Source organism: Kogia breviceps, chromosome X (genome assembly GCF_026419965.1).
Source record: "Kogia breviceps isolate mKogBre1 chromosome X, mKogBre1 haplotype 1, whole genome shotgun sequence".
Classification (NCBI taxonomy): Eukaryota; Metazoa; Chordata; class Mammalia; order Artiodactyla; family Physeteridae; genus Kogia; species Kogia breviceps.
In genome coordinates this window covers 36,307,089-36,323,249 of record NC_081330.1, presented here as the reverse complement: position 1 = coordinate 36,323,249, position 16,161 = coordinate 36,307,089, and the positions used below count along the sequence as shown (strand labels likewise).

Sequence of the window (16,161 nt, the reverse complement as noted above, 5' to 3'; positions counted from 1 at the left end):
TTTCCAGTTTCTGAACCCTTCTCAAACAGAAAAAAAGTGGTAACAGTGTGTTCTTCCCTTTAAGTTCCCAAAACTCATCCAAGTTAATTAATCATTCATAGATTAAAACAAGATAGTAGGGAAGTCATTCATCATAACCCGCTTTTGCTAAAATTAAAGCAAAATGAAAGGCTTTTGGTAATACAAATAATTGATCAAGAATCAAATCAGCAACAGCAAACAGACTTTACATTACAAGTGTGATTTAATACACTTTAAAATCAATGCCTGTTATCAAAGATAAGTTCAAAGTCTAAATCCTCTCCCAGGTTCAGTGCTGTGCAAGGGTTGGAATTCTAAATACTTATGATTTCATCACCTTTTCTAACAGAGAAAACACTTCCTGTTAAAATTTGATTAACTTTCTATTATTTTAACTCTTGGCTTGTCTTATTTTGAACAAACAGAAACGCAATGTTCAGCATTTTTTAAGATGTACTTTTAAGTCATTCAAATAATTACAGTTACTGATTTTACATCTCCAAGTTTCAAAAAAGCAGTTGAATTTCCCTTTAAATATATTACTAGATATTTTTTGGTACGTTTATATTGTTTCATTCTTACTTCAGGCACTGTAATTATTCACAATATTATAATGATTCTATGAGTAACCTATACAATTATGAATGCTAAAATGGTTTCCAAGGTATTATTTGATTCTGTATATTATATTATGATTCAAGACAAATGGTTGGAAGAGAATTTTAAAGCCCTGCAGCACTTCTGCTTTGAGTAGTGTTAATATATTTTTTGGTCATGCTTAATATTTGAGCATCTTCTGAACTAGGAAGACAATAGACATTGGAAGTTGCAAATTTCCTCAAACTACATTCTACTCCAGCTCCAACTTATTTTGTTCAACATTAAATAATTTTTCTTTAATGAAACCAGTATATCTTAGGCTAATTTTTAAAAACAGAAATTTTGCTCTAAAATTAATAACACAGCTACAGGGAAATAACTTTTCAGTTTCAGCTTCACTAGAACTATGCAAAACTAAGTCAAAGTAGACTCGACAACTATTTTAATCACTTTGGATTTTGTTTTTTTATTACCATGTTTTTAGAATGATACACTTTACATTCTAACAGGCAGCTCAACAAGGCTGAAAATGCCAGAATTGAAAAACCACCAGGCCACCTCCTGCACAACTGTAATAAGAGAGCAGCATTTTATTTGCCCCCATACATTCGCTCAATGTCTTTGAGGTAATGGTTCTTCAGTTCTTTCCTTTTCAGTTTGAAAGCATCAGTGACCAAACCAGTTTCAGGGGTCCAGGGCTCTGGGCTTAAGCGAACCTTGATTGGAGTTTCAAATCGCTCCAATTTCACTGAAATGAGAAAGGAGGGGGGTAGGAAAGAGGGAGAAAGAGGGAAAGAGAGGGAGAGAGAGGGGAAACGAGGGGGAAGAGTGACGAGGGTTGGGAAAATGGGGGCGAGTGGGAGAGAGAGAAACAATAAAACATGAATTTTGCAGGATTCACCTAGATGATGCAGGTGATGAAGACAAATTTAATGGTATGTTATAGTTAATTAACGATACCACCACCTTATAATTTCATTTTATATTTCTCAAAGTACACATAATTGTTTCAGTTGGATGGTTTTGGACTATGCAGGTTTTTTTTCCAAATATATATGTAGACACCCTCCTCTTCAGAATCTATCTGTTGCGCCCTCTGCCTGGGATGGCCTTCCCCGCTGTAGTTGCGTGGCCCGCCTCCCTACCTCATCCAGGTGTCTGTTCAAATGCCACCGCCTCAGAGAGGACTCTCTTGACCACTCCTAACAAAACAGAAGTCCCTTTGTCTCTCTGTATCCTCTTATGCTATGTCTTCTTCAAAATACTTATCGCCACCCCATATATTATATATTTATGTCACCTACTAGAATGTAAGCTCCACGAAAGCAGGGACTTTGTTCTGTTCACTGCCATCCATAGGCTACACTGAGCCCTCAAGAAACATACATATTTATTCATTCATTCTACAGAAAATTAGCCTCTAGACAACTGTTCTTCATAAGCTTTATTGTAATTCAAATAAGAATCAAAAGGGGGATTGTGAGTTTCATACTCTTAAATGATATAAGAATTGATGCAGCCCATATTGGATTTGAGTTAGACAACACATGTTGAAAGACATGTAAGAAAATGGTGAAAATAAAGACATGGAAGCAATCCATAGAGTACTCAATAATTTTAAATTCAATAAATTATATTCAGTGAAGTTACTGATTATTAATACAAGGTCATCCTTAAAATTCTGAAGGCCTACTAACAGTAATGTTAATCTACAGATGAGCTTTATTTAAATGCAATTATTTAAAATAGCAATTTTGAAGAAGCAAACATCTGCATGTTTTAAAACTACTGCTAAACAGCCTAGGTAACTTGAGAAACAACTTGGTTTCGGTGACAAGCACAAAGGACTCAAATTCGATGAAGTTTTTGTTCTAATGCTAGTCTGAGTTTTAAGAAAGCTTGGGTGAATTAGCGAGTTTCTCATTAAAATAAGAGAAAAATATAAAGCTGAGTGTGAAAAGTAATCTTTCAAATTACTTAGAACCAACTTCCTAAAAGTAATGCCTAAAAAGGAAATAAAGGAATATAAAACTTGTTCAAATTAACCATATCTACTCTGATGATAGATTATAGCTCAGTTATACAGAGGTGCCTGAAATAAGGTCACATTTGGATCTCAAGGGAATAGCTAAATTCTCAAATATTGATCTGGCTCCAAAACCTTTTATTTCATATTACTTTACCTACTTACATAGGTCATATTCCAGAAACACTGACAACAATGGGACAAAGCAGGCACATTATTTCAATTGCACACAAACAAATGAAGCAATTTTGTTTTTAATGCTGCATTACAGGTTTCATAGTTTGGGAAACTCCTAAACATTATCTAGCACCACAAGCTATAGAGAGCAATGGGCAATCACACAGTTTCCTATAAATTAAATAAATTTATAAATTGTAAACAAGTGAAAAAGATTAGGGGAAGAAAAAAACAAAAACAATTTTACACGTGGCATTTTATCAGAATTACCTAGGACATTATGAAATGTGACCTGTAGGTGGCAGCAAATGTCAATATTTCTAGCCACTGATAGTTGTCAAATCACCCCGAAACCACTATTTTGCATTCTTATGATACTACCTATACCTTGCACTTATATTTAAAACATGAAGAGGCCTGCTATGAACGATGTATGATTTCAGGCAGATTTAACTGAATACAATCAAAACTATTTTATACTTGTTGGCCTAAGTCTCTGAAATTATAATTTGAAGCAAAAGGTTAGCAAAATAAATCTTCTGTGGCACAGACAAGCTTATGAGTTATTTAGATTTAGCTCATGATTAGTGTTCATTATCCAAATCCTGAATTGTTCGATTTCACACCTCAATCCAAGCACAGGAGTTATGTAGGCCTAGCCGGTCCTAGAATTTTATTCCATTTTCCAGCCTGAAAAACTTCCCCCACTGTTGCTTTTACACAGGTGAATATTCAATGACAAATTATTCAAGTCACATTCTGCTCCATTAGTACGTTCAGAGAGCGACTAAGAATAACAGCCTATTGGCTGAAATACTTTTTAAAATACTACATTTAAAGAAAAAAATGAGGATTTATATCAAAGAAAATTCTGGAAGCCTGGTGATATTAACATTAACAAGTGTGATATGTCAATAATACTATAATTAACAAAACCAACTTTAAGAAAAAAATTAAGCTACTGTCTTTATGCTTAGACAGTAACCTACTTTGCAGATTATGTTAATAGGTAACCGCTATTTAAAACTTTACAGTGACCAGAGTTAACTAGAAGAATGTTCTTCTTGGGGAACATAGTTTTTCAACTTCAACTTGCTAACAAATGTTACAAACTATATTTTTTAACCAAAATGGAACCCGAGTAGTTAATTTAAAAAATAAATAATAGTAGCCTAGTTAGGGGAATAGGTGTGCTCATGTATCTCTGACAGGAGTATAAATTAGTCCAGTTTTTCTGGGGAAAGAGGGAGTTATTTGTCAACATAAGGGAATAAAGCTTTTAAAATATACATTTTTCTTGACTCAGAAATTCCATTTCTAAGAATCCATATTAAGAAAATAATTACATAAGAAAATAAATTAGAATAAAAGATATATATTCTATTTGTTTACAGTGGAAGGGAAAAGTCTAACAATAAGGACGTAAGTGGACACTCCTATACTGGAATACTATTTAGCTTAAAAACAAATGATAATTCAATTCTATATCTACTGACTTAGAAGAAAGTTGATGACATAGGTAAGTTAAGTATATATAACAGAATGTAATGTCACCACCCAAAGGTAACGACTATCAAGTGATTTTTACTGCCTCCTTTAAACTTTCTGTATTGTCCAGTACTTTATAATGAATACAAGTACCTGTAATCAGAAAGATGATATTTTCATTTTTTAGGAGGGAAAGCGATAGGTTAAAACTAGGTTAACTGCTTCCAATTAAACAATGAAGACCACACAGTTTATCTTTGCTCCCCTGGAAAATAAACAGTTTCAAAATAATTTTTTAAATTAAAAAGGTGTTAACCCACAAAGAAAACATAGAAATGAGAGAACGAGGACACTGGGTGAGAAGGCCCAACAAAATCTTAGAAGACCACAAGCGAACAGGCCAGCAGTAACTGACTGAGAGCCAAGAGGGCTAAAAGCTAACTGCCCACATCGAAGAACACCAACAAGAGGCAAACCAATCTCCCGAGCCCACAGACAGAAGCTGAGGGACACAAGACAGAGATGAGGGGCATGCTGAAAACAGCAGGGCTGGCCCTCATCTGTTCCCAGGACAGTTCTCCCTCATCCTGCTCTTCCCCAACCAGGCTGGAGATAGATTTACCTTTTGGAAAAACTGAACTAGGGAGACTCTGGACTCAGGACACTTACAATAGAGGGAGGGAATAAGGCTGAAAACCTAAGGGTTCAGTGATGGGAAGACCTACCCACCCCAGCCCCAGCCCCCTTCCAATGCCCTTTTTATTTCTGGCTACCAGAATATTGGCAGTCATGCTAATATCCCCCAGGTAAGAGGCTGCAGAAGTCTCCTCTGGAGAAGTGGAATGACTCAAGACACTTAACATTTGAATAACTTTTCAGTGAAGCTCAGCAAGCTTTCCAAACAGCTTTATAGAACCTCATTCTCAAATATGAATGGACAGACAAGGATCAGCAGATATATGAGAGGCTGACCAAAGCAAGCAGAAAGTGGAACTTGAAGGAAACAGAAACAATAACAGGAGAAGGACACTTCAGAAAAGGAATCCCTTCAACATCCTCAGAGGATGACTGCACCCATGAAAGAGCAACAGAATGCTTTTAAAAGGACACTAAGAAAGCAGGAAAGAACTCTTCAAAATTGAAATTCTGATATTGGAAGTTGGAAGTTCAATAGACTGAGGCAATGATAAAGTTGAGGAATCTGCCAGAATATAAAATAAAAAGGACAAGATATAAAGATGTGGCACATATATACAATGGAATATTACTCAGCCATAAAAAGAAATTAAACAGTTATTTGTAATGAGGTGGATGGACCTACAGTCTGTCATACAGAGTGAAGTAAGTCGGAAAGAGAAAAACAAATACCGTATGCTAAAACACATATATATGGAATCTTCAAAAAAATGGTCATGAAGAACCTAGGGGCAGGACGGGAATAAAGACACAGACCTACTAGAGAATGGACTTGATATGGGGAGGGGGAAGGGTAAGCTGGGACGAAGTGAGAGAGTGGCAAGGACATATATACACTACCAAACGTAAAATAGATAGCTAGTGGGAAGCAGCCGCATAGCACAGGGAGATCAGCTCAGTGCTCTGTGACCACCTAGAGGGGTGTGATAGGGAGGGTGGGAGGGAGACGCAAGAGGGAGGAGATATGGGGATATATGTATATGTATAACTGATTCACTTTGTTATAAAGCAGAAACTAACACACCATTGTAAAGCAATTATACTCCAATAAAGATGTAAAATAAATAAATAAATTGCAATCCTCCCACCCCCAGCAAAAAAAAAAAAAAAAAAAAAAAAGAAAAGATAGATTACAAAAGAAAAAAAAGATAATAAAATTAGAGGATGAAAGTAGAAGGTCAACAACCATATAAAAGTAGTCCCAGATAAAAAGATGAACACAAAACTTAGAGGGGAAAAGCAATGAAAGAAAAGCAAACAAACAACAAAAGGTAAATGGAGATTTCCCAGAACTAAAGGGCAGAAATCTCTAGATTGAAAGGGCCCACACCAAGTAAGTATACGCAATGGTAAATGATAAAAGATTCACACCAGGGCACATTAGTATGAACTATCAGAACAAAGATGGACCATTCCAAACACAGAATAGATGACCACCTAGCAGGGATGCTATGACATGCAATAAAGAACTAATTAGGTTATTCTACCATATAACATTTAAAGATCCTTCCAACATGGAAATTCATTATGTATATTTAAGAGGCAGGTTTTTTAAAACACAACATAGTAAATCAACTATACTCCAATAAAAATTTAAAACAAACAAATCAAATAGACATCTTGAAGAGTCTAATGCATAGGACCTCATTAAATAACTTTTAGGGACATCAACAGATAAGCCATTTCTTACTTACTGGTATTTGCAGCTTCTCTAATCTCTTTCAGTATTTCAGCTTCCATGGCAGGGTCATTGCAGATATCAACCCAAGTGCCTTCCACCCCTTTCTGCTGTGCCAAAAGCGTCAACCTTTGCTGATTAGGAACCACAAAACTTATCACATAGGACTGGTCACTAAAAATTAGAAAATAAACTAGAAATTAAAACATTAAGAACAATTATTCATAAATTATGCAAAGAAATAGTACACATAATTCTGAATATATATTTCTCTTATTTGTTACAGCTTCATTAAGAAGTAATAAAGCCCATAGTACTGCCATAACGACAGACACATAGACCACCCAATGATATAGAGAGTCCAGAATAAACCCTTGCATATACGGTTAAATGATCTTCAGCAAGGGTTCCACGACCACTCAATGGGGAAAGGACAATCTCTTCAACAAGTGGTATTAAAAGAACTGGATATCCATATACTAAGGAATTAAGTTGGACCCTTACCTTATAGCACATACAAAAATTAACTCAGAATAGATCAAAGACCTAAATCTGTAAGAGCTAAAATTATAAAATGCCTAGAAGAAAACATAGGGGAAAAGATTCATGACATTGGATTTGGCAATGCTTTCTTAGATATGACACCAAAAGCACAGGAAACAAAAGAAAAAATAGCTGAAGAGTACAACAAAAATAAAAAATGTTCTGTGTATCAAAGGTCACAACAGAGTGTAAAAAGGCAATCTATGGAACTGGATAAAATATTTGCAAATCATATGTCTGATAAGGGGTTTATATCTAGAATGTATAAAGAATTCCTACAACTCAACAACAAAAACAACAACAAAATAACCCCATTAAAAATGGGCAAAGACCTGAAACCATAAAACTCCTAGAAGGAAACACAGGGGGGAGCTCTTTTGACATAGGTCGTGGCAATGACTTATTGAATTTGACACCAAAAGTAAAGGCAACAAAATCAAAAATAAACAAGTGGGAGTATATAAAACTAAAAAGCTTCTGCACAGCAAAGGAGACCATCAACAAAATGAAACGGCAACCTACAAAATAGGAGAAAGTATTTGAAAATCATATATGATAAGGGGTTAATATCCAAAACACATAAAGACCTCATACTACTCAATAGCAAAAAAAAAAAAAAAATCAATTAAAATATGGACAGGGGAACTGAATAGACATGTGTCCAAAGAAGACATACAGATGGCCAACGGGTACATGAAAAGGTGCTCAATATTACCAGTTACCAGGGAAATGCAAATCAAAACCACAAGATATCACCTCATACCTGTTAAAATGGCTATATCAAAAAGCCAAGAAATAACAAGTTTTGGTGAGGATGTGAAGAAAAGGTAAGGGAACCCTTGTGCACTGTTGGTGGGAATGCAAAGTGGTACAGGCACTATGGAAAACAGTATGGAGACTCCTCAAAAAATTAAAAATGGAACTACTATATGATCCAGAAATCCAACTTCTTGGTATAAATCCAAAGGAAATGAAAACAGGATATCAAGGAGATATCTGGTCCATGTTCATTGCTGCATTAGTCCATAATAGCCAAGATATAGAAACAACCAAGTGTCCATTAACAAATGAATGGATAAGGAAGATGTGGTGTATATGTTCAATGGAATATTACTGAGCCATGAGAAAGAGATTCTGCTATTTGCGATAAAATTGATGAAACTGGAGGGCATCATGCTAAGTGTAACAAACCAGACAGAGAAAGACAAAAACTGCATGGTATTGCTTAAATGTGGAATCTTTTAAAAAAAAAAGTCAAACTCATAGAAACAGAGAGTAGAAAAGTGGTTGCCAGGGGCTGGGGGTGGAGTCTGATAAAAGGGTACAAACTTTTAGCTATAAGATGAATAGGGTCTGATGATCTAATGTGTAACATGGTGATTACAGCTGATAACACTGTAGTGTCTAATCAAAAATAAGAGGGAAAAAAATTTTAATGAGCAAAGGACTTGATTAGACATTTCTCCAGAGGTGATATACAAACGGCCAAACAAGCAGATGAAAAGATGCTCAAACATCACTAATCCTTAGGGGCAAGATATCCCCTCAAACTCATTACCGTGACTACTATAAAAAATTTTTTTAAGTAGAAACAAATGTTACTGAGGATGTGGAGAAATTAAAACCCTTGTACACTGTTGATGGGAAGGAAAAAAAAAATAGTGCTGCCATAATGGAAAGAGTATGGCAGGTCCTCAAAAAATAAAAATAGAACTACCATATGATCCAGCAATCCCACATCTGGGTATATACCTAAAAGAATTGAAAGCAGGATCTTCAAGAGATATTTGAATATCCATGTTCATAGCAGTATCATTCACAATAGTCAAGAGGTAGAAGCAACCCAAGTTGTCCACTGATGGATGAATGACTAAACAAAATGTGGTCTATACATACAACGGAATATTATTCAGCCTTAAAAAGGAAGGAAATTCTGACACATACTACAATGTAGATGAATCCTGAGAAGCAATCGGCTAAGTGAAATAAGCCAGTCACAAAAAGACAAACACTGTATGATTCTATTTACTCAAGGTATCTAGAGGAGTCAAATTCACAGAAACAGAAAGTAGAATGGTGGTGGCCAGGGGCTGGGTGGGGGAGGGGAAATGGAGAGTGGTTTAATGGATATTGAGTTTCATTTTTGTAAGATGAAAAGTTCTGGAGATTGGTTGTACAACAGTGTGAATATACTTAACCCCAGTGAACTGTACACTTAGGATGGTTAAGATGGTAAATTTAGGTTTTGTGTTTTTTATAATTAAATTTTTTAAAGGGAGTAATAAAGCCCAGAAAAATAAACCATATTAACACATAAAGAAAGAAAATGGTTCAATCTCTCAGGTTTTTTTATTTAGAAAACTTGTACTAGCTGTGTTACCCTCTTGGGAAAATTACCTATGCTAAGTTTCAGTTGTTATGGATATTAAATGAAATAACTGTTGTGGCATAGCTAAGTATTTAGCAAGACACAGTAGGTGGTCCAGTAAATAGTTAAAATGTCTGGATTATCTCAAATGACCTTTAAGCTGTTGAATTCAAGAACTTTCATAAATTTATAACATTCCCCAACTCTGAAAGTTTGATGTTTCCCTTATGATTATATCAATTTTTTTCCCAATTATCCTTTTACTGTAAGTATATGAAACACAAATGCAACTTTAAAATTACCTTTTGGCAAAAGCACAGATGTTGTCAATAAGTGGACAGTTCTTCAGTGCAGCTTCTACTTTCCCAAGAGATACATATTCCCCTGCTTGTAACTTCACCAGATCTTTCTTACGATCTGTAAGTCATGAAACATGTTATGTTATCTATAGTACATTTATTAAGGTATGTCCAATTCTGATTTTCTTTCAGTCTCATCACCTTAATCTTTATTTATAAAGATACTTCTTTTAATATCTTGTTATATCTAATGTTTGCCCATACATATCAGTTAAAAAGAAAATGCCTAGTTAAAGAAGTACTGGCTAAAATGTTATATCCTACACCAAAAGCTTTAATATCTTACTATAATGTTTAATATTATAATGAATGTAATAGAAGGAACAAAGACTTTGGGGCATTAGATTTGAATGGTAGCTCTGCCCGTTACTAGCTATGTGATCCTAGACATGTTATTTGACTGCTCCAACCCTCAAATTTTATTAGGGATAATGATGCCAACCTCATACTGGCATGTAGCACGATGTCTGACATAAAGAACACAGTCAATAAATGTTAATTCCCCATTTTCCAGATTTGTCATTATCTTGTTAAAACGACAGTGCACTAATTACACGATGGCATAGGATGGCACATCATCAGGTTGCCTTACATCCTTTGTGTGAGTGCTGACCTGCCTACCCATAGGCTGGGAACCCAGTTCACATGCCACCTGAGCCAGCCTTTGATTCCAGCACAATTAAGGATCAAGGGGGAAAAGGCGGTGGTGGTGTAGGTGGGGGAGTTACTGGTTCTAGACTGAGCCATGTTTCCTGGGAATTTCCCTGGCAGATCAAACTTCTAGGCAAAGAACCAATTTTCCCAGGAAATCTCTAACTATATTCAGGTCACATATGGGTCCAGAGACAGACTTAAATGGACCACTAGAGATAAATGACTGAGGAAATTTTATGGCTTGAAAGGATCTGAATGGGACCCAACAGAGTGGTCCTTATCAGCTAGTCAAATTTTTAACTTTGGCCTGATTAAAATGAGTAGTGTAAGGGCTATTTTGGAGTAGCTTTGAACTAGTCTATTTCAGTAGGCTCAATAAGGGCAGTGCCAAGCCAACTGACATTCTCAGAAGAACAGATTAATGTTGAGGACTGATAATATAATTTTCTAAGAGTCCAGGCTAGTTAGAGTCATATAAATGGCCACTATGGAAAATAACATGTCCACAATGCTTCTTGGGTGGGGAGGTAAATGGTGAGGAAGGCCTAGAATAGGGTATGTTACAGTAGGTGGTTATACGGAATGAAATGTATCAATAGTTGACCAAAAGAAAACAAAACAAAGAAAACCTCTTCTGAGCAATTTTTGTTTTCTCACTGCCAACTGCTATTTTCCTGCCCACCCTCCCTACCCCAATGCTGCTTCTGCTACCACTTAGTAAGTAAGGTGCAGGCACAGCCCTGCTCTCAACATTTTACATGTATCAACTCATTTAATCCTAACAAAACCCCTACCAGGTCAGTATTGTTGTCCCTATTTCACAGATGGAGAAGCACAGACCAAAGTTAAATAACTTTTCTAAAGTTTAAACCAATGCAATCATCAACCCTATTAATGACTTGACCAATATTACCTTTCATATATGTGGAAGTTGCAAAAACTAAAGAAAAGCACAAAAAGAGAATACACTGACCGATAATCTGTAAACACCCATCGGGATGGAATTCTCCAATATCACCAGTGCAAAACCACCTTTGGCCATTTTCGTCCACAGAATAATCCTCAGCTGTTTTCTCTTCATTTTTAAAATATCCCATGGAGATATTCTGTCCACCGATTACGATTTCACCTCTGGGGTTTGGCTTGTCGTGAACTGTATAACCACCTGGACGTCATAAAAGCAAATTAGTTATTGTTCTAAAACAAATTTACTTATTAATTCTTAAAGATCCTTTGCTACTATTTTTCTGCTGATCAAATTTTACTTCACTTTACGGGAGCATATTAGTTAATATTTCCCAGGATCATAAAATTTCACACTTAGAACATCATTAAAGCTTAGGGTTCATAGAGTTCTGTTAAGATAAAATCACCCCCCAGAAAGGTAACACTTGAAGTTGTTAGAAGTAAATTATTAACATGTTGACATCAAATATGTTTCAGATATATTCTAAGGAGGTTTTAATTAAAGAGAATGGGTAGTTATAAATTTAAAACTATTCAATATTTCAGTATGACAAAACCCACTGTACATAAAACATTAAACTCATTATTATATAAAGCAAAGGTTCTTCATAGCAAGGAAAACTCCAAATATGGACCCACTCTCCAAAACTGACATTAAAGCCCAGTACCAGAAAAATTAGAAAAATTAAGGCAAACTTCTCCTTACCAAGTTTTACAATATACCTTGTTTCTCTGATTCCACTGCTTAATAAATAACCCATTTAGTAAAGCAATTTTGATGCTGATGCCCAATATACATAGACACATACTCCCTACATTTTTTAAGATTTTCATTCTAAAATTGGAAAGGCATTACCATGGGAGAAAGGAGGACTTATTCCCGAGATGTAAAACGCTTGGGAAAAAAATTGGCCTTTCAGTGTGGTATTTAAAAAGGAACAGTTGTTTGCTCATAGAGCACCACAGTAATGCACATAATAAAAAGTCACATAGGAGAAACACTTTTCGAAACTTCAAATTTATGTCAGACAAAGCTCATTCATTTCCTTGGGTTCAAACAACCTAAGGGATGTGTCCTACAAGGTAACTGGTCTTTTAAAGGTTCAGTCTATGGCTCTTTACACACAACAATATTGTACTATATTCATCAGACTTGTTTAGAGACTAAAACTTAACTATCCCACCCACTAAAAAGGCAATTATGTAATGTAATAGAGATGCTAAATATCGCTATGGCAGCAATCATATTACAACATGTAAATGTATCAAATTAACATGTTGTACACCTTAAATTTACACAATGTTGCATGTCAAATATACCAAATTGAAAAATTAAAGAGGGACTTCCCTGGTGGCTCAGTGGTTAAGAATCCACCTGCCAATGCAGGGGACACAGGTTTGATCCCTGGTCTGGGAAGATCCCACATGCTGCAGAGCAACTAAACCCATGCACCACAGCTACAGAGCCTGCACTCTGGAGCCTGTGAGCCACAACTACTGAGCCCGCATGCCACAACTACTGAAGCCCTCGCGCCTAGAGCTTGTGCTTCTCAACAAGAGAAGCCACCGCAATGAGGTGCCCGCGCACAGCAACAAAGACCCAAAACAGCCAAAAATGAATAAATAAATTAATTTTTTAAAAATAAAAATCTTAAGCTTTTAAATTACTCTTCCTTTATCTGGCATGGCTAGGCTATTAATTATTTTGCAGTTAATGAATATGTTTAATATTTTTCACAATTTCATCATAGGAAGACTGCTTTACTTTTGCAGATTATCACCAGTGTCTGTAAAGCACAGGTTTCCTCTAAGTGGCTCACCTTCTGCAGTTACTTATAAAAATTAAACTATACAAATAGCTGGACAATTGATTCTCAACTATAAAAATGTTTGCTGGGGGCGATTGGGATTGACATGTATACACTGATGTGTATAAAATTGATGACTAATAAGAACCTGCAGTATAAACGAACAGAAACAACAACTAATACTAAACTTTCTTTGGGTTATTTGTATGGAAATATGTTAAATGTTTCAGACATTACATGAAATTTCTAAAAATCTTATATGTTCTGGTATAATGTTATAAGTCATAATTCTAGTTATTACTTGAAAATGTATATCTCAGAAATAACTAAATTTCCTTGTCAATTACATTATTATGAACTTTCATCAAATCTTTAACCATGGTCGTTTTTAAGTCTTTTGTCATTTACAGACAGTTCTGGGTGTACTCTGATGCTTTTGCAAAAATGTTCCTATAAAAGGGTTTCATCTTCAGAATTCATGGAAAAGACTCTGACAAGTACAGGTTTCTGGTAACTGACTCTACTGCTGAACTGAATGAATAAGCATTTTCAGAACTCTAATGGAAAACTGATGAATTCATAAAAGTGCTAACAAAAGATCAAGATGAAAAACAATTAATTACATGGGACTGAGTGAACTGATGAGGATGATTATAATTTGTGACTTTCTGTTTGAATAAAAAAAAAATCCCACAAGGGCTCAGAGGCAAAAAATATACAAATCAATTTTCACTGCAAGGTAAAGGAGCTGTTACAGTGGAGGATTACTGGACTGCATGTCAATATTATGACATAGTATGAGTGTGTTCTGTGTTTGGTAATTGCAATCGTTGTTGCTTTTGTTGTGGTCATCCATTTACAATGCTTGGTGTCAGTTTATTTATCTCTTGTAAAAATAAAATACAGTGTGTGTGTGTGAAAAAAAAAGCTGGAAAATTCCAAAATACTTGAAGGTTAAATGGTTCTATTCTAAGCAATACATGGATCTTGCTGTCTGTATGTGAACTGAATAACATGCACAGTGACCAAGCAAAAAAAAAAAAAGAAATACAAATTATCAGGTCTCCTCAGATCTACTGAATGAGTCTTTCTGGAGGTAGGGTCCAGGAATTTGTGTTTTATCAGCTTTCTAGATGATTCTCATGCATGCTAAAGAGTAGGAACCACTCTTCTATATGCCAGGTTCTGTGAAAATCTGTACCCATTGCTACATTCTCTGTGAGGCTGTAAGGCCATATGGATAACACAGGGAGTAAAGAAGGTAGTTGTTGAAAAGCCAGTAAAAAATTACTTAATATTGTTTACATAATGCTGTTTGTTAACTTCCTCCTTTCACTTAGTTTTTGGAATAGCAAATTTTCTAAGTGAGTTTAAGGTGCACTGGTGAATTAAATGCAAAACCTGGATTAAGGTTGAGATTTTCTTACTCCTTGTTCAGACACAATCCATTCTTTTTACTTTCCTCCACAAGGTTCCCATTTGTCTCTTGAGGAATCCAGTGGAACTGTTTTTTCCTTACTAAACTTCAGGATGTACCTGGAGTCAGGTCCAGGAAAATGTCTTCAAAATAATTCTCTCCTTGGTATCTTTTCTGAGATAAGATCTTGCCAAGAGCTTGTTCTCCACTGCAAAATCATATGGTGATTCACTGTTTACCAAAAGTTTGATTGAGCCAAACCAGGGATGTGATTTAGGAGACAGCAAAGTATGGTAGAAAGTGCATCAGTTTTAGTGTCAAACAGTTCTAGGTGTGATTCATGGTCTGCCACTTACTAGCTGTGCAATTAATGTCTCTGAATTTCAATTTCCTTGGCCATTGAATGTGCTGTGTGTTAAGTAATTCTTAATTCACTTGTCTGTCAGTCTATGGGTTTATTTGTATATGCCTATCTCACTACAAACAGCTGATGAAGTTAATGAAATAATTCACATCAAGTGTCTAGTCCTTTGCCTGGAACCTATAAGATATTTAATAAAAGTTAACTCTCTTTTAAAAAAAAGTTTGCTGGGATCAAGTGCTAAGAAGTTGGGGGCTATGTATGTGTGTGATTAGTCACTCTATCCCCTGAAAATATGGGGTTTCATTTCCCAGCCCAAACCTACTCACCAGCAAAATCTAGCTTCAAAAGATAGGATATACATCCTTCTCCAAATCCAGGGAATGCCCCACTAAGAATTTTTTCCTCTTTACCATCGAGTATTCCGAAGTTAAGAATCATCATGCCTAGATTCTAGAGATTTCCCTTTCCTCTTGGGAACCTAACAATGTTACTGAAGGAAAAGAAAGCACAGGGAACAAGCAACAGCAAAGACTCGCTTGCTACCGCAGACAACCTAATGCTTTTTAAAAATGGAAGTCTAGAGGCTCGCGGTAGTTTTTAGCATATCTAGAAACACTAGAGCTTGTCATAAAATGCTTACCTTCCTGCCAGTCTTTTAGCTTAATTTCACAGCAAATAAGAGGGGCTCCAACTCTGCCAGTAGTATAGTCAGTAACTATAAGGGAAAGAGCAACAAAGATATTAATCAGTGTAACACATTTCAGACTCCCACTAATGTGATTACAGGAATATTAAAGTTGGAGCCAGATTCTGAAAGATGACAAAAGAAGAGGCCATAGTGAGGGGAATGCAAAGGGTGACCATTTTTCAATAATTCAGCTTCATTATTTATTTATTTATTTTTGGCCACACCGCACAATGTGTGGGATCTTAGTTCCTTGACCAGGGATCGAACCCATGCCCCCTGCAGTGGAAGCATGGAGTCTTAACCACTGG

The 16,161-nt window shown here is 35.8% G+C and overlaps 1 protein-coding gene across 3 annotated transcripts in view; it reads right to left on the bottom strand.

Annotated features, from left to right (window-relative positions):
- Positions 1–225: 225 nt before the first annotated feature.
- The window catches only part of ACSL4 (acyl-CoA synthetase long chain family member 4), a 72,409-nt gene continuing 56,473 nt past the window's right edge, over positions 226–16,161 (bottom strand). For all 3 annotated transcript variants that reach the window (XM_059049813.2, XM_059049823.2, XM_059049820.2), the window contains exons 12-16: positions 15,806–15,880; positions 11,584–11,775; positions 9,900–10,014; positions 6,703–6,860; positions 226–1,369 (exon numbers count right to left, since the gene is read on the bottom strand). In XM_059049813.2, coding sequence (XP_058905796.1) covers positions 1,212–1,369; positions 6,703–6,860; positions 9,900–10,014; positions 11,584–11,775; positions 15,806–15,880 — 698 coding nt within the window. In that variant the 3' untranslated portion in view covers positions 226–1,211. The remainder of the gene's footprint in view (positions 1,370–6,702; positions 6,861–9,899; positions 10,015–11,583; positions 11,776–15,805; positions 15,881–16,161) is intronic.